The sequence below is a fragment of the Alexandromys fortis genome, unplaced genomic scaffold, assembly GCF_014885135.2.
Source record: "Alexandromys fortis isolate MF-2015 unplaced genomic scaffold, M_Fortis_MF-2015_v1.1 scaffold_319, whole genome shotgun sequence".
In the NCBI taxonomy this organism is placed as follows: Eukaryota; Metazoa; Chordata; class Mammalia; order Rodentia; family Cricetidae; genus Alexandromys; species Alexandromys fortis.
In genome coordinates this window covers 355,539-382,088 of record NW_026068193.1, presented here as the reverse complement: position 1 = coordinate 382,088, position 26,550 = coordinate 355,539, and the positions used below count along the sequence as shown (strand labels likewise).

The following is a 26,550-nucleotide window of genomic DNA, read 5'->3' as shown; positions in this document are numbered from 1 at the left end:
GTTTCTCGCATGCTTTCCCGCCACACACACACAGTGACAGCACATACATCCACCTGATTACCCAAATGCTGCCCCACCCCCACCCATACATCCCATTCTTGCCTAACAATGACAGACCATACAGGAGCCAGATTGGGCAGAGCAGCTTTATTTAGACCAGCTAAGGAGCAGCAGTCCAGTGGGGTCCCAGGGCTGTGTATTGTTCTCATAGTTCTGGGGTCAGGCATCCTTCCCCAACCTTTGGGAGCCTTGATCCTTGATTGATCCTTTTGTTGGCTCTGGATTTTGAGAGACTTGTAGGTTGGAGGGGATAATGCTTCTGTAGATTTTTCTGCTTTGAGTCCCTCCTCGTGTTTCTAGTCAGAGATAATGGGAAAAATTACAGAAGATCTGAGGATGGGTCTTGCCTAGGGCAAGAATAAGGAGGGAATTCCAGTACAGAGTGCACAACAGTAAAGGGCAGGAAAGACTAGATGAAAGATCAGGTCCTAGGCGGCTGGGGAGATGGCTCAATGGTTAAGAGCACTGACTGCTCTTTCAGAGGACCTAGGTTCAAATCCCAGAACCCAAACGGCAGCTTACAACTGTCTGTAACTCAGGGGACCAGACACCTATCAGAAACACCAATGCTCATAAAAAAAGTCCTAGATTTGCTTAAGAGGGCAAAGTATACGGGGGATAGTAGCTCATGCCTTTAATCTCAGCATTCTGGAGGCAGAGGTAGATGGATCTCTTGAGTTTGAGGCCAGTCAGAGCTACATAGTGAGACCCTGTCTTAGGGGAAAGGGGGGGAGGGGACGAGGCAATTTCGTGCCTTGATGTCTGTCTACTCTTGCTGTGGAATACCCACCTCAGGATTCATCCTCCTCCAAGTCTTCCCGCATGCAGATATACACAAAGATGGAAGCTGGGTGGAGGCTAGTGCCATCCCTGGAGAGCAAGGATATGTGTCGGTAACCTGGAAATGGGCAGAAGGACTGTGTTAGAAAGGGAACCAGAGTTGGGATATTGGCCAGGAGTCCAAGGACTGCCTCACCTTGTTTCATGCAGGTCCAGGGCAGGGTGTATTGACCAATAAACTTATTCCGGGATGTCCAGCTATAATCCTTTACCACAAAACGCAGTATAGCAAGTTCAGGCACCTGGACCCGGAAACAGAATGTCTGCCCCCAGTATGGATTAAAACCTGAAGTGGAGATAGGAATTAGACCATACTTAGTTGCTTTCCCAGAATTTTCATTTAATCTAGATTGCTAGTCAGTATTTTGCAAGTGACGACTCAGGTGTAACATGCAGAAGCAGGGGCTAGACAAAATGGCTCAGTAGTTAATAGCACTTGCTCCATTTCCAGTGGACCTGAGTTCAGTTCCCAGAACCTACATCTGATGGATCACAGCTGCCTATAACCCAGTACAGGGAATCTGATGCCCTCTTGGCCTCTGTGGACACACACAGGTAGCACACGCACACACATAAATAAAAATCTTTTTAAAAGCATAAGGACTTTTCCCAATTCACAAGCCTATAAGGGAGAGCCAAGATTTCCCGGACTGTCTTCAACGAGAGTGCAGGCTCACACAGACTGCACCAAATGAAGGTCAGGCTGGAGAGGAATTGGCAGTCTGGTCCCACACTTCCCATGCCCAGTCTCACCGTTGTTCTCCACATAGCTGGTTTCTTGCTGCCTATTGTCTTCAGGGACACCAAAGAGCTCGACCTTCACCAGTGGATCCACCACGGACTTCTCTTTGGTGCTGTCCACTTTGGGGAGCTGTTGGCCGCTGATGACCTGCAACCAGGGCACTGGAACTTCATGAGACCCTGCTCAGCCCAGCCTTCCCTCTCCCAGCCTCACCCTTGGGAAAACAGGAACGGCACTATAGCTTCATAGTTTGCAAAACTAACCCTGCAGAGATGGCATATTCTAGTTTCCAACCTGAGATTTTAAGTGAGTCAAGAGGCTTGAAAGTAGCACATGGATGACAACAGCCTCTTCTATAGCATGAGTGTGTACCAGGGGTTGTAACACTTTGAACAGGTAGTCCTCACAACCCTGTGATGCAGGTGAGTTTACGTAGGTGACAAAGAACTTGCCTAAAGTTGCATGACTAAAAAGGGATTTGAAACTAGGCAGTTGACTCTGACATCTGCAACTGAATCAGGCTAGCCTCCCTCTTCTGAAAAAAATTTATTTTATATGGCTATTTATTCATTTATTTGAGTCTGTCTCACTGTGTAGCTCAGGCCTAGGATTAAAGGTGTGTGCTATCACTCCTAGCAAAGAATTTTTAACCAATTCCATGCCTGTCAACTTGAGCCAGCGCAACTCCCTGTCATAGGCACACACGCTCCTATTCCAGCTATTCCAGGTTCTTCCCAACAGTTTCTGTCATACCTGGACTAAGAGGATCTTGGCCTTATAAATACTAATGGGCCTCTCAGGATCGAAGGAACTCTGGATATCACACAGGAATTCTGGCTTCAGCACGTAGCCAGAGCCACCATTCTGGCGGAAGAACCCATCACAGATATCCATGGCACTCCCTGGAGTCTGCATATTCATTGCCACTGAGAATCCCAAGGAAAAAAAAAAGAAAAAGTCACCTTGGGGCCTGGGTGTGATGATACAGGTAAACTCAGGAGGCAGGGGCAAGAGGACTCCCATAACACCATCCTAATTTACACAGCAAGGTCTAGGCCAGCCAGGGCTACATACCCAGTTTCTCCCCTTCCCCACTCCCTCTTCTCTCCTTCCCTCCCCACCCCATACACATGCACACACCAAGGTGCATGTGTATTACATGTGTGCATATATATCTTCCTTGGCCTTCTAGCCCCTCTTTCAGGGAAATAAGAGGACAGTAGGTAAGGATGCCAGCTGGAGCTGGGTAACACACTTGGAAGACTGAGGAAGGAGGACAAGGTTTGAAACCAGCTTTGGCTATAGAGCAGAGTATGATTCTCAGTCAGTACCTGCTGGAAACACTCCAATAGATAGCACCATTTTTCTCAACCTTTCTTACCCCAGTGCTCCTTTAAAACATCCCCCAGCCCTGTTTCCACTAGAGAATCTATTTCCCATCAGCTGATCCTCCACTCCCTCCCAGTCCCTGCTACCTCCTCACCCATATGGCAGCCTGCATTCCAGAGTTCCTGGGGGTGAAAGTTTGATGAATCCGTCCTCAAAGCACTGGGGTACACACGGCATAACTGCCTGGCATTGTGCTGTACAAATTCGTTGCCTGTAAAAAGGTACAGGGAAGAGAATGGAAGTTCTGTCTGAGTTAGGTCTTCCCCTTCCCTGACCCCAAGGACCCTTTCAGCTTACTTTGCTCGTGTTGAAATCTGAGGCTGGCTCTAGGAAGCTGACCACCTCCCCCAAATTTTCCCCTCCAGAGACCTTTGTGTTCACTATTCATAAATCTTTTCCTTCATGAGTTAGGGATGTAACTTAGTCAAGTGCTTGCCTAGCAGGCATAAAGCCCTGGGTTTGTATCCCAGCACTGCACAAACTGGAAATGATGGCATACAGGGTAATCCTAGAATTTGAGCAGTAGAGACAAGAGGATCAGAAGTCCAAGGTGATCCACAATGAAAACAAATTTGAGGTCAGGCTAGGTTACGGGAGACTATCTCAAAAACAAAACCACTTGGCCAGGCAGTAGTGGCGCACGTCTTTAATCCCAGCACTCGGGAGGCAGAGGCAGGCGAATCTCTGGGAGTTCGAGACCAGCCTGGTCTACAGCGCTAGTCCCAGGACAGGCTCCAAAACCAAAGAAAAACCCTGTCTCGAAAAACAAAAACAAAAACAAAAACAAAAAAAAAAAAAACACCACTTTTCTCATTACCTGATCTGAAAAGTTCCTTTAGCTCTCTATTGCTTCCTTTTTCTGTTTCTTGGGACTTACCTACCTGCCTGCCAGACCTGAAGCTAGCTACCTATCCCACTTCTCCTGACCTGCCTCCTTGACAAGGTGCCTGGCCTTGCTCTCAGAGAAGGATGAAATATCACAGATATAATAATTTTCTTTGGAATGAGTGAAGCTGCAGAAGGGGACAGTCCTTAAGTAGACAACCAGGGCAGACAGGTCTGGGCACAAGATGGTCGCGGAATCCTGAAAAAGAAAGTGGGCAGGAAGATGGTATTGAGCCTGTAGTGATCTGGAGAGACGAAGCTGGTGGCCATCCAACCTAAGCCTCTGCCCAGCGCCTCCCACTGTATTCTCCCTCCTGCCTCACCTGGTTGGGCAAGAAAGAGGACCCAGGATTGTAACTAGGAGTCTGGGCCAAAGCGGTACCACAGATAAGCAGACAAGACACCGGACACGCCATAACCTGGGGATGAGGATGGGAATAAAGGCAGCCTGCATATACTGCTTGGATCAGTTTCAGCTCTGGGTTTGGAAGGTCGTCTCTGTGCTACTTGGGTAACCAGTCTTTATTATTTTTAAACAGAGAGGCATCAGTCACCCTACCTCTCTGAAAAATAAATGAACAATAACCTTTGGTCAAAATGTATGCATGATCCTTGCATGATGGTGCACGCCTTTAATCCCAGCACTCAAGAGACAGAGGCAGGTGGGTCTCTATGAGTTTGAGCCTAGCTTGGTCTAGATAATGAGTTTCAGGTCACCCAGGGATATACATCAAGACTGCCTCAAAAAGAAAAAAAGTACATGAATCCAGTAAGATTATATCAAAGTATGCAGGTGGTCCCACAATCCACACCTGTAAGGTGAGGACCCCAGAGCATTATCTTTGGATTTATCTCCTAATTCCCATTGTCATCCCTACACTTGACAACAGGTTTAAACACCACAGCTTCAGCACAGGGTAAGTCAGAAGTCAGCTGAGAAAGCCATGCAATTGCACAAGAGAAAGAAATGTGGACTTCACACCTGGGTCTCGGAGGTCCCACCAATGGGAACCTTTCTTCACTTGGCCTCCCTATATCTGGATACTTCCAGCTCCTCCTCAAACTGTATCCTTTCCAAAACATGTTCTCTAACTTATCCCATTATAGCTGAGACTGAGGTCCCAGCTATCAATGGTCCAGTAACTTCTTATTCAGCCAATAAAATAGCTACCTACACACAGAGAAAGAGACAGAGACAGAGCGGGAGAGACTGACCAGTGGCCTTCAGATTTGCCTTTAAGATTTTGTGAAGAACAGAGTTGTGTCCAGAGTCACTTAGGTCCTTCATCTCTCCCTGCCTTCCTTGTCTTCTTTCTTGAACTCACCTACCTACCCGTCAGGCTTGAACCACCTCATGACACCTGGACCCCAGAGAGAGCCAAGTGAGGGCTTCAACTAGAATGGTTCTACATTTATCTGCTTTGTCTAAGATTTCATGATCCAAGAAGTTGGAGAGCCATAGCAATAGCAGATGATGGCGATGTATAATGCATAGTGATGTGTAGATGTTATAATACACAATGATGCTGCAGATGTTATAATACACAATGATGCTGCAGATGTTATAATACACAATGATGCTGCAGATGTACTTTTAGGACTCTTTCATTGAGAGGAAAGACCATTGTTCTCTTTGGGTTTCCACCATGCCTGGCTCTAGACTCTTCAGAAACTGGCCCTTGGTTTGTGATGCATGCAGACTAAATGCCATTACAAAGAACTAGTCCTGATTCACCTTCTTAATGTGCTTGTTCCCAGAGGTCAACTCCTGGGACTCAGGCTGAAGCAGAGCATCCAACTCAGGGTAGGGGTCTGCATCCAGCTCTGACTCCTGATAGTCCTCCAGTTCTTCCTCTTCATCAATATCCTCAATATCCGCCTCAATTGTGCTTAACTTCCTTCCTTTCAGCAAGACCTTCCCTCGAAGCTGCTAGGGAACAAAAGTAAAGAGACCTGTCTACTTGTCTGCTCAAGCCCCTCCTGAAGATGGTGGAGGTCTTACAGCCAAAGGGAGTGAGCTGCCAGAAGTTTCCCAGAGGGTTTGATTCCTCCATACATATGGTAGAAAGACAATTATTCTCAAACAATCACTAGGTCCTCGCATTTCACACTTTGAAAACTCCTTTAGGTTAATACCTATACAAAGCATAGAGGAGTATGGAAAAAGAGAATGCTTTTTGAATAGTCTTATCACGGAAGAACATTTAGAAAGCATAGAATCAGGGGGTAGTCCCTCAAGCCTGCAGTTCCAGCACTCTGAAGGAGGCACCCAGGATTCTATGCTAAAACATGTCAAGCATGCTAGTGTATGCTGTAATCCCAGCACTCAAAAAACTCAGAGCAACAACAAGAAGCCCTTCTTTTCACCATTTTCCGTTATGAACCATCTCACTATGGAGTAGTTTGTGGTTTTTCTGTCCTGTTGGTCAGAGTATAACTGGGTATTTTTTTCTGGAGAAAAACTCAACAATAATTATCAAAATTGTCAAAATGCAATCTGTCCCCTCCGTGTGTGTGTGTGTGTGTGTGTGTGTGTGTGTGTGTGCGTGTATGTATGTTGAGAAAGGGTCTCATGTAGCACAGGCTGACTAGAGACTGGCTTTGAACTCCTGATACCCCTGCTTCCATCTTCTGAGTGCTGGAATTACCACCTCTGGCTAGAATGTAAACTCTTTGGCTGGCAGTTGGTAGTTGTGCACATCACAATACCACCACCAATGTACCTAGAATACAAATGCTTTAACCCAGAAATTCAAAAGAAGAGCCGGGCAGTGGTGGCGCACGCCTTTAATCCCAGCACTTGGGAGGCAGAGGCAGGCTGATCTCTGTGAGTTCGAGACCAGCCTGGTCTACAAGAGCTAGTTCTAGGATAGGCTCCAAAACCACAGAGAAACCCTGTCTCGAAAAAAACAAACAAACAAAAAAAAAGGATAGACAAAATGTATGGACATGATGAAAATTAACAATCTAAGTGTCTCCTAAATGTGTAACTAGATAAATTACAGTCCTACATGGCACCGGCATAGAACAGCACAATGCAGAACTATTAAAAAGAAAAGAAAAAAAGTTCTTATACCACCTGGGCAGTAGTGGCGTATAATTATTAAGTATATACAGCAACGTTCTGCCTGCACGTACACATGCCCACCACAAGAGGGCACCAGATCCACTACAGATGATTGTGAGCCACCATGTGGTTACTGGGAATTGAACTCAGGATCTCTGGAAGAGCAGCCAGTACTCAAATTCTGAGTCATCTCTCCAGCTCCAATGGTGCATACCTTTAATCCCAGCCCTCGGGAGGTTGAGGCTGGCAGGTCTCTATCAAGGCTAGCCTGGTCTACAGAGCTTGTTCCAGGACAAAGGAAGGCAGTGCACAATTTTAAGAGGCAAAGGAGGACAGATCTCTGTGAGTTTGAGGACAAAGATACACAGAGAAACCCTGCCTTGAAAAAAACATAAAAAATTAAATTAAAATTTAAAAAGGAAAAGGAAAAAGAGGAAAAGATAAGGGGCTGGGGTGTAATTTAGACACAAGGCTCCGGGTTCAAATAGTGTCTAAACCTGGTGAGCTGGTACACACCCACCATCATCCCAGCACTCAAATATGTCTAAACCTGGTGAGCTGGTACACACCCACCATCATCTCAGCACTCAAATATGTCTAAACCTGGGGAGCTGGTACACATCCACCATCATCCCAGCACTCAGGAGGTAGAGGCCGGAGGATCAAGGGTTCAAAAGCAGCCTCAGCTACATGAGACCCTGTCTTGAAAAAAAGAAAAGAAAAAAAAAAAAAAGCTGGGAAGTAGTCACTCATACTTTTAATCCCAGAACCTGGGAGGAAGAAGTAGGCAGATCTCTGAGTTTGAGGACATCCTGATCTGTAGAGTGAGTTCCAAGACAGCCAAGCTATACTAAGAAACCCTGTTTCAAAAAAAAAAAAAAAAAAAGAAGAAGAAGAAGAAAATGCTGGTGAAATGGCTCAGTGGTTAAGAGCACTGACTGCTCCTCCAGAGGACCGGGGTTCAATTCCCAGCACCCACATGGTAGCTCACAGCTGTCTGTAACTCCAATTCAAGAGAATCTGACATCATTATACCAATGCGCATGAAATAAAGCTTAAAAAAAGAAAGAAAGAAAATATGGGCAGTAATCTCATTCATAGTTTTTCTGATGTACATATATATGTTTATTAAGCTTAAAAAAAAAACTCTTGATGGTGCTGAAAATGTGATTTGGTTGGCAGAGTGCTTCCTTGTCATAGACAAAGCTTCTGGGTTTGAGCTCCAGCATATCACAAATGGGCTGTGTGGCACGTGCCTGTAATAGCAGTACTCGGGAGGTGGAGGCAGGAAAGGGCATCCTCAGCTACACAGAACAAGTCTGAGATCAGCCAGGGCTTCTTGAGAACCCATCTCAAGGAGGGTAAGGAGGGAGAGAAAGATAAGGAAGAGGAGAAAGTGGCTGTGTCTGGAAGAAGCTCAGTAGTACGACTTGTGTTTAGCAGGAGGGAAGTTTAGGGAATAGTAAGAATAATTCCACTGGGGCCAGCAAGACGGCTCAGCGAGTAGAGCACTTGCCGAGAGCCTGGCGCTGCAGGTTTGATCTCCGAGGCCTGTGTGGTAGGCGGGGAGAACTGACTCCTATTGGCCTCCACACTCGTGTTTGCCATAGCACATGCACCACCACCACCTCCTGCCTCAAAACAAACAAACAAATCATAAATGTAATACTTGAAAAAAATCTATTGATATATACTGCCATGAAAGTGTTTGGGGGCTGGAGAGATGGCTCAGTGGTTAAGAGCAATGGCTGCTCTTCCAGAGGACCTGGGTTCAATACCTACATGGGTTCAATTCCTACATCCACAGGGCAGCTCACTGCTGTCTGGAACTCCTGTTCCAGGGCACCTGATTTCCTCATACAGACATACTTGCAGGAAGCATGCCAATGTATATAAAAATAAATAACTTATTTAAAAAAAAAAAAGAATGTGTTTGGGATCATAATGGAGGAGAATTTCCATGTTCGATATTGCTTGTAAAGTCTGTACAAATTATAAATTATCAAAAACTATCAAATAACTAGGGATGGAGCTTAGTTAGTACAGTGATTGCCTAGCATGCACAGTGCCCTGGGCTTGATCCCCAGAACCACGGAAACTAAGCACAGTAGTGCATGCCTATAATCCCGGTACTTGGGAGGTTGAAGAAAGGAGGATCAGGAAAGTCAGCCTTGGCTACATGAATTCTTGTTTCAAAACAAAACTTATCTATAGGTATCTTAAAAAGCAAGATAGCCTTTGTGAAGATAGAAGGGGACAAGAGGAATGTAGGAGCCATAGTGAGGGACTGTGAAAGCCATAGTAGCGCCTGGCTGGCCACAGGGTCCCTACCTCTGGAGAGGGCAGCTTATCCATCAGCACTCCATCTATGGTGGTACTCAGCAGCTGCTCTCCCAGGATCTCAGTCAGATGTTGTGCCAAGGTATGCTGCTGATCCCAGGTACAGTGGTTCTCCAGAGACAGGATGAGGGGGTAGTCCGAGAACTGGCAGAGAGAAGGCATGGTGCCTTCAGAATTATAAGATCCTATAAGCCCCCACACTCCAAATCGTGTGTTTCTAGGCCCCCATTTATGAGTATACTGATTGCTAAACTCCTCCAACCCCATTACAGGGCTCTGTGAGAACTTGATAGATCTCAGGTCCACCGCTTGGGACATACCCACACCTAAGGGTCACTCATGAGACCTCAAATCTTGTAACCATACCAATCTGATCCAAGTCCTTCTGAGGCCTTTTGAGTTTTCAGTCTCAGTGTGAATGACAGGCTATTCCCCTGGTTAGGAGCCCACATTACCCTCTCATCCTTAGATCCCTGTTGTTCCCCACCCAACTCACCACTGTCTGTTCCCCTACCCATCCTCCCCATATAGATAACAGAAAAATTTTAAAGTAGTTACTAGGAACTAGTGATTACCTGTATAAATACTAATTACTAGTAACATATCCAACACTGAGTCATAGTAATCCTTTAATATTTGTCTCATGCTTTAGCATTTTTAAAAAATATTTATTTATTTATTTATTTATTTATTTATTTATTTATTTATCTATGTATACAGTATTCTGTCTGCTTGTATGCCTGCAAGAAGAGGGCACCAGACCTCATTCCAAATGGTTGTGAGGCACAACCTTTGGAAGAGCAGGCAATGCTCTTAACCACTGAGCCATCTCTCCAGCCGCGTTTTTTTTTTTTAAAACTTTTATTGGCTGGGTAGTGGTGGCACATGCCTTTAAGCTCAGCACTCTGGAGGCAGAGGCAGGCAGATCTCTATGAATTCGAGGCCAGCCTGGTCCACAGAGTGAGTTCAAGGACAGCCAAGTCTACACAGTAAAACTGTGTCTTGAAAAAATAAAATAATAAAAAACGAAACAAACAAAGAACCTTCTTTTGTCCCTATTCCACTGCTGCAGTGTCTCCCTGCCCCTGCACCCTCACCAGATCAAGTCAGTCACATTTCCCTCAGACCTTCTTGTGGGTTTGTTTTTTTTTGTTTTGTTTTGTTTTGTTGTGTTGTTCCCAGCCTGGGGCTACTACCTGGAAGGCATACTGTGCCAGTGTCGCCACGACATCTTTGAACAGGATGCGAGAGGTCAAGGTATGTCCATGGTAAACAATGGGCTCCCCTCCAGGTCCATCCCATACATCCACCTCCACACAGCGGCACCCCCGCTTCAAGGCCCTGCAAGAACCCCAAACCCCCAGAGGCAGGAAAAGGTCAAGGTGCGGTCTAGCTAGGAAGCCACCTCTCGCTGCTCTGGAAAGAGGGGCGCTTACTAGATTTGCCCATCCAGACCACTTTATGTAACATCTCCACGGAGACCTCAGGCCGCCATGGCTGCAGCTCCACCTAGCCCCAGTTCATAATCCTCCCTAGCAAGTCATTACACATTACCTCCCAATATTTCCACTGTTCTGGATGTGTCCCAACATAGCACCTGAATCATTCAAACACCTAGGAAATCCACCCCCCACTGATGTTTGAAATGGGGTCTTTTAGCAATCAGCCTGGAATTTACAACCTTCACTTCTGCTGGGATTGTAGGCATGCACCTCTCTCTCCAATAGGATTAAACACAGGGCCTCATAGATGCTTTGCTGAGCTACAAGTCCTTGTATCCTTCAAGCCACCGGGTCACTCAGTTGCCTTGACTTCAGTCTTGTCTTGATTAGTCACAACAACGGCAACAACCACTTATAAACTACTGGCTCACAGATTGAGGAACTCTGACAGAATGGGCAGTTAGTATCTCTATTTCGTAGAGAAACAGAGAAAGGCTTGTTAGCTCCCAGAACACCAAGCGAGCTAGAATTTGACCTAAAGTGAACTAATTCTGGAGCTTTTTTTTTTAAGTTTTATTTATTATGTATAGAGTGTTCTGTCTGCATGTATGCTTGCACTCCAGAAGAGGGCTCCCGATCTCATTACGGATGGCTGTGAGCCACCATGTGGTTGCTGGGAATTGAACTCAGGACCTCTGGAAGAGCAGTCAGTGCTCTCAACCTCTGAGCCATCTCTCCAGCCCCGAGGATGTTTTTTAACTCTACATCCCACTGCCTTTCCTTTAAAGCAGTGGTTCTCAACTTGTGGGCCTTGGCCCCTTTGGCAAACCTCTGTCTCCAAAAATATTTATACTATGATTCATAACAGTAGCAAAATTACAGTTATGAAGTAACAATGAAAATATTTTTTTTTTTTTTTGCTTTTTCAAGACAGGGTTTCTTTGTAGCTTTGGGGCATGTTCTGGAACTCGCTTTGTAGGCCAGACTAGCCTCAGACTCACAGAGATCCGCCTGCCTCTGCTTCCCAAGTGCTGGGATTAAAAGCGTACGCTGCTACCACCTGGCAATGAAAATAATTTTATGGTTGGAGTCATCACGGCATGAGGAGCTTTATTAAAGGATTGCAGCGTTAGGGATGTTGAGAACCCCTGCTTTAAAGAATTCTATTTACTAGCTCAAAAAAAAAAAAAAACACTAGGACCCCTGAATTCTCAGAATATCCTAGCTTGTGACAGAGAAGAATTCCGTTTATCTGCAGGATTTCATTACCTTTCTGCTAATAGCCAAGATGTTCTCCAAGTCTCTCAGGTACCCAGGGAGCTGAGGTCCCTAAGCTCTCTCTGTCTCAGTCCCTGTTATCCCCTTAGTTCCCCATAGATAGTCCACCTCATGATACTGCCACTGTACCGAATGTATCCTTCCACGCTGCTCTGGCCACAAAGCTGGTCCCTCAGTAGGTAGGTGTTGTGAGAGGAGTTGATGTAGTAGTGGTTCAGAGGCTGAGTCATATCCTGGTAGACAGGGAGGCAGTCTGGGTTGAAGATGTTCCCGTCCTCCGAGCAGAGATATCTGAGGAAGCCGTCCTTGCTCAGTATGTGCAGCAGTCTGCCTAGAGTGTGGAGTGCGGACCACACCAGGGAGACACCCATAAGCCTCTTCCCTGGTCCCCCTCCGTGGGGTCCTACCCCTCAGATGCTGATTCCCAGTCTGCAGATCCCAAATTTGCCACATGTTGTGCCTTAAACAGACATTTCCCAGCTATCTAGCCTTTTCTCTTTCTTTTCCTTCCTTCCTTCCTTCCTTCCTTCCTTCCTTCCTTCCTTCCTTCCTTCCTTCCTTCCTTTCCTTTCCTTTCCTTTTCTAAAAACAGGTTCTCACTATGTAGCCCTAGCTGGCTTAGAACTCTCTATGTAGACTAGGCTAGCTCCAAACACACATAGATCCAGGTGTGATGGCACACACTTTTCATTTTGGCACTCAGGAGGCAGAGGCAGGGGATCTCTGAGTTTTAGACCAGCCTGGTCTACATAATGAGTTTCAGGACAGTCAGAGTTACATAGTGAGATCCAGTCTTGGAAACGAAGAAAACTAAAAATGACCACATAGAGATCCTACTGCCTCTCTTACGTGCTTTGGCTTAAAGGGATGTGCCACAGTGCCTGGAACATGCTCTCCTGTCCTCATTTGCATGCATGTTCTCTCTCTCTCTTTACATTTATTACTTTCTTTGTGTATGTGTGTGATGATGTGTGTGTAAGAGTGCATGCTATGATGTGTGTGTAAGGGTGCATTGCTATGATGTGTGTGATATGTGTGTAAGGGTGCATTGCTATGGCACAGCTGTGAAAGTCAGAGGACAACCTGCAAGCATCGCTTCTCCCACCATGTGGGTCCCTGGGCTCTAACTCAGGTCATCAGGTTAAGCAGCAAGCATCTTGCCCACTGAGTCCCCACCTTAATTTTTCTGAGTGATTTTCTTTTCTAAATAAATTGTCTCTATTTATATAAATAGAAAATATTTTGTCAGGACCTGGTGGTGCACACCTATAATCACATCACTTATGAGGAAGAGGCCATGGGCTACTGACTTGGCCACATCATGAAGTCGTGTTTTAAAAAACTAAGAGACCGCCAGGTGGTGGTGGCTCACGCCTTTAATCCCAGCACTTGGAAGCCAGAGGCAGGCAGATCTTTGAGTTCAAGGCCAGCCTGGTCTACAAGAGCTAGGCTCCAAAGCTACAGAGAAACCCTGTCTCAAAAAACTAAAAAAATAAAAAATAAAAAACCTAACAGACCAAACATTCTAGTTCAGTGTTATCCAACAGATGGTCCACATGAGAAAGCTCTACTCTGCATTGTTGGACACAGCGGCCCTAGATACACAGTCCACAACCTTGAGAATGCTCTACTCTGTGTTGTTGGACACAGCAGCCCTAGAAACACGGTCCACAACCTTGAGAATGCTCTACTCTGTGTTGTTGGACACAGTGGCCCTAGATACATGTATCTATGAACATTTGAAATATGGCTTGTGTGCCTGAGGCAGTAATTTTATAATTTTAGTTGATTTTGACCCATTTAAATGTACATAGTCCTTGGAGTTCACAGTTATCATAAAAGATATCACAGAATCCCATTCTAAGGCCTAAGGATATACCTAGAAAAGTTATTAGCAACCTGGCTAAAGTATCTATGCTTTCTTCCTTGGGCTATGCAGCTATATGCCCAATGCTATGACCTGTAGTATTTAGGTGGACATGTCACCTTCTCCTTAGGCTATCTATACTCTTGCTGAGGAAATGGCCCTTTGATTCTTTCAATGTACCTCACTTTTCTTAGTATGGACTTCAAACAGTACCAACAGTGACCAGCAGTTACCAGGCACTTGCTCTACACAAGGACATTATGTATGGCAGCTAACTAACATAGTGAGGTCAGTATGCAATACAGCTACTACGGCGAGTTAGATAGCTTGCCCTACGTCACACGGCTATTTTAAGTGAAGGATCTGAAATCTGAACCAGATGCCTTGCACTGCTGGGCTGTGAAGCTCACTGGGTATATCTTAGCTTCAGAGAGGCTTGGTTGGCAGGAACCCCAATGTTCATGACCAGCTTCCTAGATCTAGGTTTGTCAAATTATAGAGTGAAGAATGGCAGGAGGCCGGGCGGTGGTGGTGCAGGCCTTTAATCCCAGCACTCGGATCTCTGTGAGTTCAAGGCCAGCCTGGTCGACAAGAGCTAGTTACAGGACAGGAACCAAAAAGCTACAGAGAAACCCTGTCTCGAAAATCAAAAAAAAAANCTCGAAAATCAAAAAAAAAAAAAAAAAAAAAAAAAAAAGAAAAAAAAAAGGCAGGAATTTGGGTAGGAAGTTTCAGCTGAAGGCTCCACTTCTCAACATGGTGCACTGGCGAGAATTCAGTTCTTAGCATGTGTGTGTTAGGGGCACACTCAAGCCATAACAGATGTAATCGGTGCCCTTGATCCTGCTCTGAAACAGAAGCACTATTTTTTTCTTCAGACGTCTTCAGTCTTATTTCCTGGCTAGCATGGTTTTACACACTTGCTTTTGTTTATTTTGTTTTTAGACAAGACAAGGTTTCACTGTGTGGTCCTGGCTGTCCTGGAACTTACTGGGTAGGACAGGCTGGCCTTGAACTCAGAGATCCACCAGCCTCTGCCTCCAAAGTGCTGAGATGGGCGTGCGCCATCACACCCAGCTTGAAATCCTATTTCAAACTTACGAAAAGATTTTGTTTAGAGTTTTTTTTTTGGGGGGGGGAGGGGACAAAATATTTTTGTTTAGATCAAAAGATTTTGCCTTAGAGTTCCTATTCTTCTCTGAGTATACCCATAAATCACTAATACTCTAACACATTGTTGGACTCTGAGTTCCAGGAGGGCAGTGTTCCTGTCTGGTCTAGGTGCTTGGCCTAGGCCTGGCACATTACACTCAATAAGAATTTCTCGCTTCCTGTCGCAGCCGCCATCGGAGAGGAGCAGCCATGGCCCTTCGCTACCCCATGGCCGTGGGCCTCAACAAGGGCCACAAGGTGACGAAGAACGTGACCCAGCCGAGGCACAGCCGGCGGCGCGGGCGCCTCACAAAGCACACCAAGTTCGTGCGGGACATGATCCGGAAGGTGTGCGGCTTCGCGCCCTACGAGCGGCGGGCCATGGAGCTGCTCAAGGTGTCCAAGGACAAGCGCTCGCTCAAGTTCATCAAGAAGCGGGTGGGCACGCACATACGCGCCAAGAGGAAGCGGGAGGAGCTGAGCAACGTGCTGGCCGCCATGAGGAAGGCGGCTGCCAAGAAGGACTGATTCCCTCCCCGTTCTCAATAAACGTTGTTGTGGCGCAGAAAAAAAAAAAAAAAATAATTTCTCACTGGGTGGTGGTGGCGCATGGCTTTAATCCCAGCACTCAGAGAGGCAGAGGCAGGTGGATCTCTGAGTTCAAGGCTAGCCTGGTCTACAGAGCAAGTCCCAGGACAGCCAGGGCTATACAGAGAAACCCTGTCTCTAAATAAATAAATAAATAAATAAATAAAAGAATTCTCTAAAGTGGTGAATGAATGAACGAGTGGGAGTAAAAGTTGAGGCCCATAGATCCTGGGTCACTTGGCCACCCCAATCACCCTACTCTATATTTTCATGAGAGACACTACTTGGAGGATGATCTGGTCTGGATTCCAGTTCCATTCTCATTAGCTGCTAGCTTTCAGAAAGTTGTTTAATCTCTTTTATTTGTATTTTATTGTGTTTGTGTATGAGTGTGGTATAAGTGTGTATGTGTACAAGTGTGTGTGTGTGGTGTCCAGAGAGGAGGTCCAGTGTCCCTTTACCTTTGAGATAGGGTTTCTCACTGAACCTGAAACTAGGCTGAGAGCTAGCAAACCCTGGTGACTGCATCTCTGCCCTCCGCCCGCTGCTCTGAGGTCACGGACACACCCTTCCCCATGCTGGCCTTTCACAGGGTGCTAGGGTCTGAACTCAGGTCCTCAGGCCTGCACAGCCCACACTCTCACCTGTGGAGCCACCTCTCCGGCTCCCCGTTTGATTATTTGAAGATTGGAAAATCTCTGTTTTACTATTTCTAAAACTGACTTAATAATAGAGCCTATTTTATCAGAAGGCTAGGACAAGCCCAGAGTGCAGAGATGCTGGCACATTGCGGGTTGCTCAGTGAAATCCCAATGGATTGGTCATTTTCCATTTTACAAAGCTGCGGTGAGGACTGAACTAAGTAGAGTGTGTCAATGTGCTTTGTGGATGCTTTACTTTTGACATCAACTTCTCACAGGCCCGTGAGAGTGGGGCTGGGAAGTGAGTTCTCTAAGGGCAAAGAAGGGGAAAGCTTAATGATAGAGAAGGCACGTTTTAGCTATACCTGCCAAAAGCCAGATACTTGGCCGCATCCCTGCCCCAGGCCTAGGCTGAACTGATTCCTGATTCAGGAGCTTAAGGACTTAAGCAAGATGACCTTAGAGAACTTCCTGGAATAATCAGGGAGCCCTGGGGCGTGGGGGCAAAAGAATCACTGCAGGAAAGGAGGTGAGGGCTAGAGAGCCGCTGCGTTTCCTTCCTCCACTGAGGGCAAAGTTAGTGTGGTGAGGAATTCTCCAAATGCAAGAGGATGTGGAATGGGAGCATGGGGAAGGAAAGGAGACTCAGACTTGCTTCCTCTTTGGAGATGAAAAACTGTTTCTGTCTTACCTGACAGGGAATCGCTGCTCTACTTCAGGAGAGTGGTCCAGTGAGATGATTAGAAAGGAGGTCAGGAGAAGGGTAGACTCAGCCTTCCCTATATTAGAAGACTGTGTCTCTGGGTCTTTCTTTTTTTAAGCCCCCCCCCCATTCTCTATATTCAGCATGTATGCACCCAGGTATCCTTACCATTCTCTGAAGGTTCGTAGCGGTCAATGAATTCCAGAGCAAGGTCGCGGGCGTGTTCTTTTTCTTTCTGATCCTCTCTAAGGAAATCCACAAATTCCAGCAGGGTCAGCTTCTGTCCATCTGATGAAAAGTGCTCGAATAGTTGCTCAACCTCAGTACGTTTAGTCAGTGCCTTATAGAAATGTACAAATTCTTCCCCTTCTAGAGTATCAGACTGGGACACATCTGCTGTCTGCAAGAGAATATTTAACAGGGAATGGATAAACACTGGGAAATGGTACGCTCCTTTGTCCTGTAGGGTTATGGCCAGCAAGCTTCAGGACTCAATCTCGCTCTCTCTCTCTCTCTCTCTCTCTCTCTCTTGGGGGTACTCCCTGACACACACACCATGCCTGACCTTTTACACAGATGCCAGGGTAGAACGTGAGTCCTATTCTCCTATTCTTACATGGCAAGCACTTTACTACCAGGCCTGTAAAAAGAGCATCTTAGCATGTGTTTATAAAAATCTCACAAACTCCTGACATTTCAGGGGGCTGGAGAGATGGCTCAGCGGTTAAGAGCATTGCCTGCTCTTCCAGAGGTCCTGAGTTCAATTCCCAGCAACCACATGGTGGCTCACAACCATCTGTAATGAGGTCTGGTGCCCTCTTCCGGCCTGCAGACATACACACAGACAGAATACTGTATACATAATAAATAAATAAATAAATAAATAAATAAATAAATAAATAAATAAATACTTTGCCGAGCAATGTGTTGGTGGCGCATGCCTTTAATCTCAGCACTCGGGAGGCAGAGGCAGGCGGATCTCTGTGAGTTTGAGACCAGCCTGGTCTACAGAGCTAGTTCCAGGACAAGCTCCAAAGCCAAGAGAAACCCTGTCTCGAAAAAAACAAACAAACAAAAAAAAACTCCTGACATTTCATACAAGTCACTCCAGGAAATAAAAGACAAAGTTTTAGCCCTATAATTTGCTGGAGGGAAAATTTTTAACCAGAAAGGTTCTATCTCTCAAAGGTCCTCGAATGGTTAGACAAGAATTGGGGAGCAATGATACGTGCCTTTAATCCCAATTTAGGATCAGGAGTTTGACTGTGAGTTTGAGGTCAGTTGGGCTATATTTGACCCTGACTCAAAACAAGCAAACAACAAACACTAGTCATAATCTGTCACCTCCTCTTTAGTCACGTCGCAGATGGAATTTTTTGTTTTGCTTTGTCTGTTTGTTTGTTTTTCAAGTCAGGGTTTCCCAGTCACTAAGGAGTCAGTTCCAGGAAGCTCTCCTAGACCAGGCTGGCCTTGAACTCACAGAAATCTGCCTGCCTCTGCTTCCCAAGTGCTGGGATTAAAGGGGTGCGCCACCACTTCCTGGTTTGCAGATGGAATTTTGTAGTGGGCGCCTGTGACACTCTGCTTATAAATAGGAAGTCCAATAATAATATATTGGGGTTTTTGTTTTGTTTTGTTGAGACAGGGTCTCTCTATGTAGCCCTGGCTGCCTCTGTAGACCAGGCTGGTTTTGAATTTAGAGCTCCACCTACCTCTGTCTCCCAAGTGTTGGGTTTAAAGGCGTGTACCACCACTGGGCTCCAATACATTAACATACTGGTTTTGTTGTTTTGTTTTGTGTTTTTTGGTTGTTTGTTTTTTGTTGTTGTGGTTTTTGGTTTTTTAAGACAGGGTTTCTCTGTGTAATAGTTCTGTCTGCCCTGGAACTTGCTCTGTAGATACGGCTGCCCGAGAGTTCTGGGATTAAAGGCATGTGCCACCAGTGCCCAACACGATTATGATTCATCCTCCCAACAAGACAGGGGGGCCAGCATCATTTCCCACACCAGTCCCACTGAGCTGATTATGGTGATAGAGACACAGCAAGGATTCAACAAATGAGTGCTGGCGGCTGAGCAGGGTCAGGGGCTTTCTGACCAATGAAAACATGATCTGGCTGTCTCCTGCAAATCCCCCCCAGCAAACGTACCTGAAAAAGACGGAGGGCATAGTCTTGATCCATTTCCACGTTCATCAGAAGCAGCAGCCGCTGGGCTTCTCCGAAACTCATCCTGCCGTCCTGGTTCTTGTCCCCTCGCTGGAACCACTCACTCACCCATCCAGCTCCGAGTCAAGGCAAAAGTCCTGCGTGGGCCGTGCTGTGTGTGTTCACCCACTGACACCTCTCCTGTCTTTGCTGCCAGTCTCCCTCCCAAGCCAATCCATTCTCTACGCTGCTGCTAGAATAACCCCTCCCCAGCATAAATCTATCTTGTCATTGTATGGCTCAGGCGCCTGCAGGGACTCACCTCCCCATGGTCTACAGAAAGAAACCTAAATTCTGACATAGAAGTGAAGATGTCCTGACCCTTGTGACCTGATCTGGTCCAGCCCAGCCTTCTCTGTGTGTCTGCCAGTCTCAGCAACACCATCCCCCGCCTGCTTCCTTCTGTCTGCTCTCTCCGAACCTTCATCTACGCTCTCCTCTCAGACAGGAGGGCCTTTCCCTTCCTCTCTCTTCAGGTTTGAATTATGCCACTTTTCTTTCTTTCTCTGACAGGGTCACTTATAGTCAAGGATGACTTTGACCTTCTGATTCTTCTGCTTCTACCTCCTGGGTATTGGAATTGCCTGCACCAGTCCCCATGCCAGGGTATTCGGGGTTGGGATTGATCCCAGCACTTCTTGCATGCTCGGCAAGCACTCTGCCAACAGAGCTGCATGTCCAGTCCAAAATTGTAAGGACTCAACTCACATGCTACTGCTCCCCTGGCACTTTCTCAGAACGCTCTTTTGTAGAGTCAAGTAGTTCTCTAATTTGGTACTTAAATTATTTACACGAATTGATTCTCTCCACTAAATAAAGTAATAAATGTGGTCTCATTAATCTTGATGTTCCTAAAACTAAGCATAATCGTTGCTAGTCTGGCTAATTGGTGCCGAGTGAATGTTTACATGAAGTAATGGACAATCTAGGAACTGCTTTTCCATTTATTGAAGGGTGGGTCCGTAAGCCGCTGTGTGTTGAGGTCAGGGGTGTCAGAGGACTGGAACTCAGTCCTCCCACTCCGTGGGCTCCAGGGATTGGATTCAAGCTGTCAGGGTTGGGGACAAGCACCTTCACCGGCTGAGTCACCTCACTGGCTTCAGTCTAGGAATCTTAGGGAGCCTGCACCATGGCACTCTCTAGGAGTTGCTTCCCGTGCCTGGGTAGTGAACGCCACTGGGGCGTGTCTGTTCAGCTCATAGGAGCAGCACCTCGCTTGTTCCTTTTCCACCTTTTGCTGGCCCTCCCTCCTAGTCTGGACTCGAACTCTTATTCTCAGGCTCTGACTGGCAGCCGCTCATTTCTCTTTCAGAATCATCAGCTCTACTCCACCTGGATCCTCTGGCTTTCCTGTCTCTGCCCCACCCCCCATCTTCCCCAGGTCTGTAGCATCTGGCCCCTTCAGGAACCCCTGCCGACACCCTAACATCATCTGGTTGATACTGGTCCAGTTGCTCCTGGTGGTCCATGCTGGCAACAAGATCCACCAACAGCTGGAGTCCTCGCATCCAAATCTGGGCCTCTTCAACACTGCTGGCTACTAGGTCCAGGTTGGGGCGGCGACCATGAAAGACAATGGTGAAGCCTTGCTCCAGGGGGAACTCTTCCATTAGATTGCGCAGCAACTCGGAATCATGGCCCTTACGTATTGTCTCCACGTCAGAGATTGAAACTGTCAGAAAAGAAACAGGTGGGAGCCCTGAGGAAAGGGGATGAGGGATGGTGACCAGGACTCCTTTCTCTATGAGACAGAGAGGAGAAACCTGAGCTTCTGAGGGCTGAATCCCAGGGACATGTGGACAGGGTGACGGGGACCCAGTGATTCAGGAGTTGGCATGAGTCAGCGTTTTTTTAATCAGCACAGCAAAGAGGTTCAGCTAGACCTGGCAAGATCTCTGACTCCCAGTCAATGAGAAGTGTGAAGAGCCAAACTTAACCTCTCAGTTTCCACATCTTAAACAGTGGATGGGCCCCATTCACCGCAGGTCACAGTGGTTCCCACAGGAGAACTAGTGAGGAGGACAGATATATCTGTAGAATAGCTACATCCAAGAGTATAGCGGATGCCTATGTTTCAGGTTTGAAGGTTTCTTCTTTCAAGGTGCATAGAAGGGAGCCGGAGAAATTCCTCCGTTCCTTACCTCAGCTCGGGGTGGTGTGGTTTGTGACTATTGATATGTCTCCAAGCAGACTGCTTATTCTGCGATCGAGTGTTTTCGGGTATAAGAGCTGGCCTACTGGGATGCTTTTATGCTCTGAAATACTGCAATGGCTAACATTTATGAACTTCACCCTGAAATAATGCAATGGCTAACATTTATGAACTTTGCCCAGGTTTCAGATCTCATGCTGGGTGTTTCATATGTTAGCTCATCGAGTCTCTATAATTTACAGGTAGGTGCAGGTTAACGCTCATTTTGTAGATGAGAAACCTGAGTTCAATTTGTCCAGAGTTACTCACCAAGAGAGTGGCAGAGCCAGGGTCTTAATCTAGACAGTGTGATCACAGTCATGACCATAATAAATAACCTATTATTTATAGAGACTTATCACATGCCAGGGCTCTTCTAAGCCTCCTATGTGTAATAACTAATTTAATCCTCACTACAGGCTGGTTTGTCGTCTTGTATAGAGCCACACAAGCGGGCCTGCACAAGAGACCACCATCACAGGATCCTGGTCCTCCCCCTGCCCTCAAACTTCTGGATTCCTCAGAGACCTTTCCACCCATATACCCACACACAGCTATTAAGGTCACTCACAAGTGAGCTTGGCTACGTCATCGGCTTGCCGTGCGTGCCAGACTGTCATGCCGTCATTCTGAAGTCTGAAGAATCTTAGCTTCTTCCAGAATCTGGTCCTCACCTTGCGCATCATCATGCCTTCTTGCATCAGCAGCAGGTCCTGATCAGTGGTCAGTCCTGAGCCAGGAAAAGCAGGGGCTCACTTAGCCAGCCAAGAGGCTGGAGGGCTCAGAGGAGCTCTGTAAGCAGCATCTAACTCCCTTCATTCCCCAGGCTTGCCCTCAAGACCTATCCTCCTGTAGGGGTACTCACGGTCTTGAATCTGAGATGCCATCACCCACTGCTCCACCAGCTGGTGCCAGAGTCACTTAAAGGAACAAGGAGGAGCCAAGGGCTTTGGGTGAGTCCTAGAGATTAAAAGAACAAAAAAAGGAGCTCAGGGTACTTTATCTAATCTGTAGCTATCTGTACTTCTGCATTCGCTAACTCTGAGGCTTAGCTAGGTGAAGAGAAGCCTGTCTCAATTCATGCACAGATTAGAATTTAAGATACACAGAGCTATCTTTGTTAGCTAGTTCCCATGGCTATCTCCAGGGGGGGGCTAAAGCAGGACGTGTTCCAAACCACTCTCTTGCTACCTTCACTCAGTAGGTAACGTTACTCCACACCTAGCTCATTCCCCTTGTTCTCATTATTAGGGTCTACCATCTTGTAACCAACAGTTATCAGAACCTTGAATCTGTCCACACGCTAGCTGTCTCTCCTTCAGGTAGGATTACCCCAGTTTTCCTTCCTGGAGCCCTGTCTGCATTCTCATCTATCTTGTGTCAATTTTCTAAAACTCTAGGGCAAAATCTTTTATTTGTTCTTTCTTTGAGCAGAGTCTCATGTAGCCAAAGACAGGTCTTGAACTCCTGATCATCTTGTTCCCACCCATGGAGTGCTGGGGTCACAGATGGGAATCACCATGCCCAGCATCACCTAAAAGACAGTCAGTCCTTCCTCTAAATGTCAGCTTCCACCTTGTGGGCCTTGGGCTTTGAAGAAGACAGAATTACCTTCTCTGTTCCTGTGTCCAGGAGCCTTACATGTCCTGGAACATGGGAAGCCTGAGAACAGAGCCCAGGAGCCAGAACAGTTTCCCAAACCAGCCTTGGAAAATCACTTTGCCTTTTCCCCCATCCAACCATTCCAGAGTGATGGTTTTAACTTGTAGCTATGGGATGTATGGTCAAGAGAATGCCAGCAGCACCTCAGCCACAGCACGTGAGACCTGAGCTTCATGGAGGAGACTGGAGGCCAGGAAGACTGGCTGTCCTGCCAGAGTCAGTAAAACTGCAGTAGAAAGCAGGTCTATCTAGACCAGTGCAGAGCTCACCAACTCCTCCCTTAGAAAGAGCCTCCTCCAGAAGGCAGGTTGAAGGAAGGCCAGGAATCAGTGGGGGACACTGGTGATCTCTCTCTCCTCTCCATCATCGTCTGGGTCCCCTACATCCCACCAAACAAGTTCCTTTTCTTCCCATTTTCTTGACTTTCCCATTTCATGCCTGACCTCTTTCTTTTCCTTTCTTCCTAGCTCACTCTTTTCTCTCTCACAATCCTCTCTGTGCACTCAAGTCATGCTTTTTGTGTTCTCTTCTTGTCCTTCTCCTCATCCTTTTCCCCATCACCTTTTCCTGCCATTCCCCTCCTTTATCTCCACTAATTCCCAATAGCTCCGATTCTCAACTCCTTTACAGATTTTGAATCTATAGTCCAGGAGAGAGAACACATTGGTTTGGACACTCAGTAACATGCCCCTCCTCTCAGTCTCACTTTTCCCTGTATCCTAGGAGACTGACTAAACAAAGTGCCCTAAGAATGTGTTAGAACCTAAATGTTCTAGGGCTTGGTGTTTCTGCTGGTGTCTGCTGGGAGGATGGTTACAATGGATGCAGGTGCAGTGGGGTAAGAAGAAACAAGGGGTTTGGGAGAGGGGGCACCAGTAAGGACACAGAGGATAAAATCTCAAAGTAAGAGAGATTGGGCCAGCTAGACACGATGGGAATCTTAACACTTGGGAAGTTAGAAGTGGAAGAATCAGTTGTTCAAGGTTATCCTTGGCTACTTAGGAAGTTTGAGGGCAGCCTGCCGAGAGAGAGAGAGAGAGAGAGAGAGAGAGAGAGAGAGAGAGAGAGAGAGAGAAGAGGGAGAGTAACACATATACATCTGGAATCTTTGAAGATTCAGATAATAACCTCTGTAATAAAGACACAAACTTTCCTAGTACTATTGGCCCAGTATTACAGAGCAAGCAAGATTTGATCCTCTGCCTCCAGGCAGTGTTGTATCACCTACAGATGGAGTTCGGAAGTGAAAACATATATGCCAATAACATTACAGTAAGATTCAGGGTATCTCAAATGTCTTTCTGAGGGGCAGGAAGGAAGAGAACTATTTTATCTAGTTCCTAGGGGTTATGGCTAACCTGGTTCAGATAAAGCAGGTGGGATGGCGCTGGTCACAGGTCACAGCCCTTAGAATGTTAGAATTTACAGGCTTTCACAGCACATAGACGTGAGCCGAGATCACTATCTCCTGAAGAGTCTCTTAGAATTTGCCAGATCATTAAAAAAAAAAAAAAAAAGAATTTTCCAGATCAAAATTTCCAAGGATGAGGTGTGAGGATATTTAGTGGGCATCTTAACAAGCACTCCTGGTACAAAGGCAAGTCTGGGAAGCCCTACGTTCCCCCATTACAGATCCTGAAGCTGTCTGCAGTCTCAAGTCCCATGGCACACAGCAGGCTGGCGTACCGAGAACTTGCCTGGCTTATTAAGCAGGCAAGGAACAAAGCACAGAACTCCAATCCTGACTCTTTCCAAGGATGTCTTAAAATTATCTTCCTACTGCCAGGAGTTCTGATCCCTCGTGGGTTTTAGACAGTCCTCATTTGTTAACCCTCAACAGTCTATTAATATATCTTTATTGATGAGTAGCTACTCTTATTCTGCCTCTTCTCCTATTGCGGTGGTTTTACCTCTGAGAAGTGGCTAGCGTTAGCACTCATGGCCCTGGACAGATAAGAGTTTTCTCTATAAAAGGGTGATTGAAGCCGGGCAGTGGTGGTGCATGCCTTTAATCCTAGCACTCTGGAGGCAGAGGCAGGAGGATAGCTGTGAGTTCAAGATCAGCCAAGGTCTACAGGATCCAAAACTACAGAGAAACCCTGTCTCGAAAAACAAACACAAAAGCAAATAATAATAAATGTGACTGATACAGCCAGAAACAAAACTGTTTAAGCCTGGCGGTGGTAGCAGCACGCGCCTTTAATCCCAGCACTCGGGAGATAGAGGCAGGCGGACCTCTGAGTTCGAGGCCAGCCTGGTCTACAGAATGAGTTCTAGGACAGCCAGTTCTAGCCAGGGCTACCCAGAGAAACCCTGTCTCGAGAAACCAGAGCAAACAAACAAAACTGAGTCAGAGGATAAATAGAAGAGAACGAGGAGGAGGGAGAGAGCCTGGTGGAGCCGCAGGGTAAAAGAAGGAGCCTAGTTTAACCTAATCAAGATAGGTGTGCACCTGTAGCGCTGCGTTAGGACTCAGGCAGGCGTGGAGAGAGGTTGGTTGGTTAGAGCTCCAGGGCTCTTACCGCGGGTAAGATAGCAGCGATCCTGTCTGCCAGCAACGCCTCCGGAGCTCTGCAGTGCTCTCCGCGGAGAACGGGAAGGCTCAGCCCGGCTCCTCTTCTCCTTTGCACTTGACTGCAGTCTTCAACTGCAGTTTGCTGCCCTGACTGGCAGAGTTACAGCCAAGGAGGAGTAGGCTGGGGAGAGGTGGGAGCGCTTTCCTCAGTCCAGCCGTTCTAACTCTTAAAGGCCCAGGACACTGGTCAAGTGAGGAGTTGTGGGGGTGGGGAGGCAGAAAAGGATTAAGGGAATGGATTGAGGTTGACAGACAATGCGTCTCCAGGGAGAAGGAGCCTGGCTGTCTTTTATCTTGTTGCCTCCCTACCGGTACCCCTTACAGACTGACCCAAATCCCGCAATTGCTCTCTAAGTGAAACCCAAGGCTGTCTATTGCAGCTTTGAGAATCACGGCTTTTCATTCTGGCCAGCGTCTGTGTGGAACACCACTGTCTTTGCCCTCATTTCCTCTGGCTGCTTTCCACAGCGCCTCTTTCTGCCAGCTTGCTCCTCTGTTTCTGCATCCTGTCTTGCAGGGCAATCAGTCTAAGTGTGTAAAGATACAGGAACAGGGCAAGGCAGGGAGAAGGGAAGAGATCAGTTTGAAGGACAGTTTCTACGCACTTGTTACACGGATCAGATCATTTATAAGATGGATTATTTTTTTTTTTGTTGGGAAAGGCTTTTTTTTTTTTTTTTGCTTAGACTAACCTTGAACTTGATCTGTACTTGAACTTGAAGTGTAGCTGGGGATGATCTTGGACTCTAGATCCTCCTGCTCCCACTTCTTGAGTGCCGAGATTCACTCGTGGACCACTATGTCCAGTTTAAGGGGTAACGAAGATGAAACTCAGGTCTTCTCAGATACTGTGTAATCACTGTGCTGACTGAACGACATCCTCAGGCCCCTCTTTCCTTTTGTAATCATTTATTCAATGCCA

General features: G+C 46.6%; 2 protein-coding genes across 2 annotated transcripts; one reads left to right on the top strand and one right to left on the bottom strand.

The window, feature by feature from the left end:
- Window positions 1-23: 23 nt before the first annotated feature.
- Window positions 24-25,768, bottom strand: Plcd4 (phospholipase C delta 4). The gene is made up of 17 exons (XM_050129580.1): window positions 25,576-25,768; window positions 22,257-22,351; window positions 21,963-22,121; window positions 20,644-20,872; window positions 19,144-19,273; window positions 17,163-17,394; window positions 12,173-12,374; window positions 10,520-10,664; window positions 9,315-9,467; window positions 5,652-5,846; window positions 3,959-4,115; window positions 3,126-3,242; window positions 2,396-2,568; window positions 1,654-1,789; window positions 1,037-1,186; window positions 851-958; window positions 24-356 (listed from the first exon to the last, which is right to left on the bottom strand). Exons 2-16 carry the CDS (start codon window positions 22,276-22,278, stop codon window positions 852-854), a joined length of 2,307 nt encoding a protein of 768 aa, XP_049985537.1. The 5' UTR covers window positions 22,279-22,351; window positions 25,576-25,768; the 3' UTR covers window positions 24-356; window position 851.
- Window positions 15,256-15,630, top strand: LOC126492922 (60S ribosomal protein L36-like). The gene has a single exon (XM_050129579.1). It carries the CDS (start codon window positions 15,273-15,275, stop codon window positions 15,588-15,590), a length of 318 nt encoding a protein of 105 aa, XP_049985536.1. The 5' UTR covers window positions 15,256-15,272; the 3' UTR covers window positions 15,591-15,630.
- Window positions 25,769-26,550: the final 782 nt, after the last annotated feature.

Bases quoted from the DNA above. Each gene is read 5' to 3' on its own strand.
- LOC126492922 (XM_050129579.1), top strand. From the start codon at position 15,273: ATGGCCCTTCGCTACCCCATGGCCGTGGGCCTCAACAAGGGCCACAAG.
- Plcd4 (XM_050129580.1), bottom strand. From the start codon at position 22,278: ATGGCATCTCAGATTCAAGACC. The intron at 12,375-17,162 runs GTAAGGATACCT...TCCACACTCTAG, and splicing joins CTACGAACCTTCAGAGAATG to GCAGACTGCTGCACATACTG. The intron at 1,187-1,653 runs GTGAGACTGGGC...TCTCCACTTCAG, and splicing joins CAGCTATGTGGAGAACAACG to GTTTTAATCCATACTGGGGG.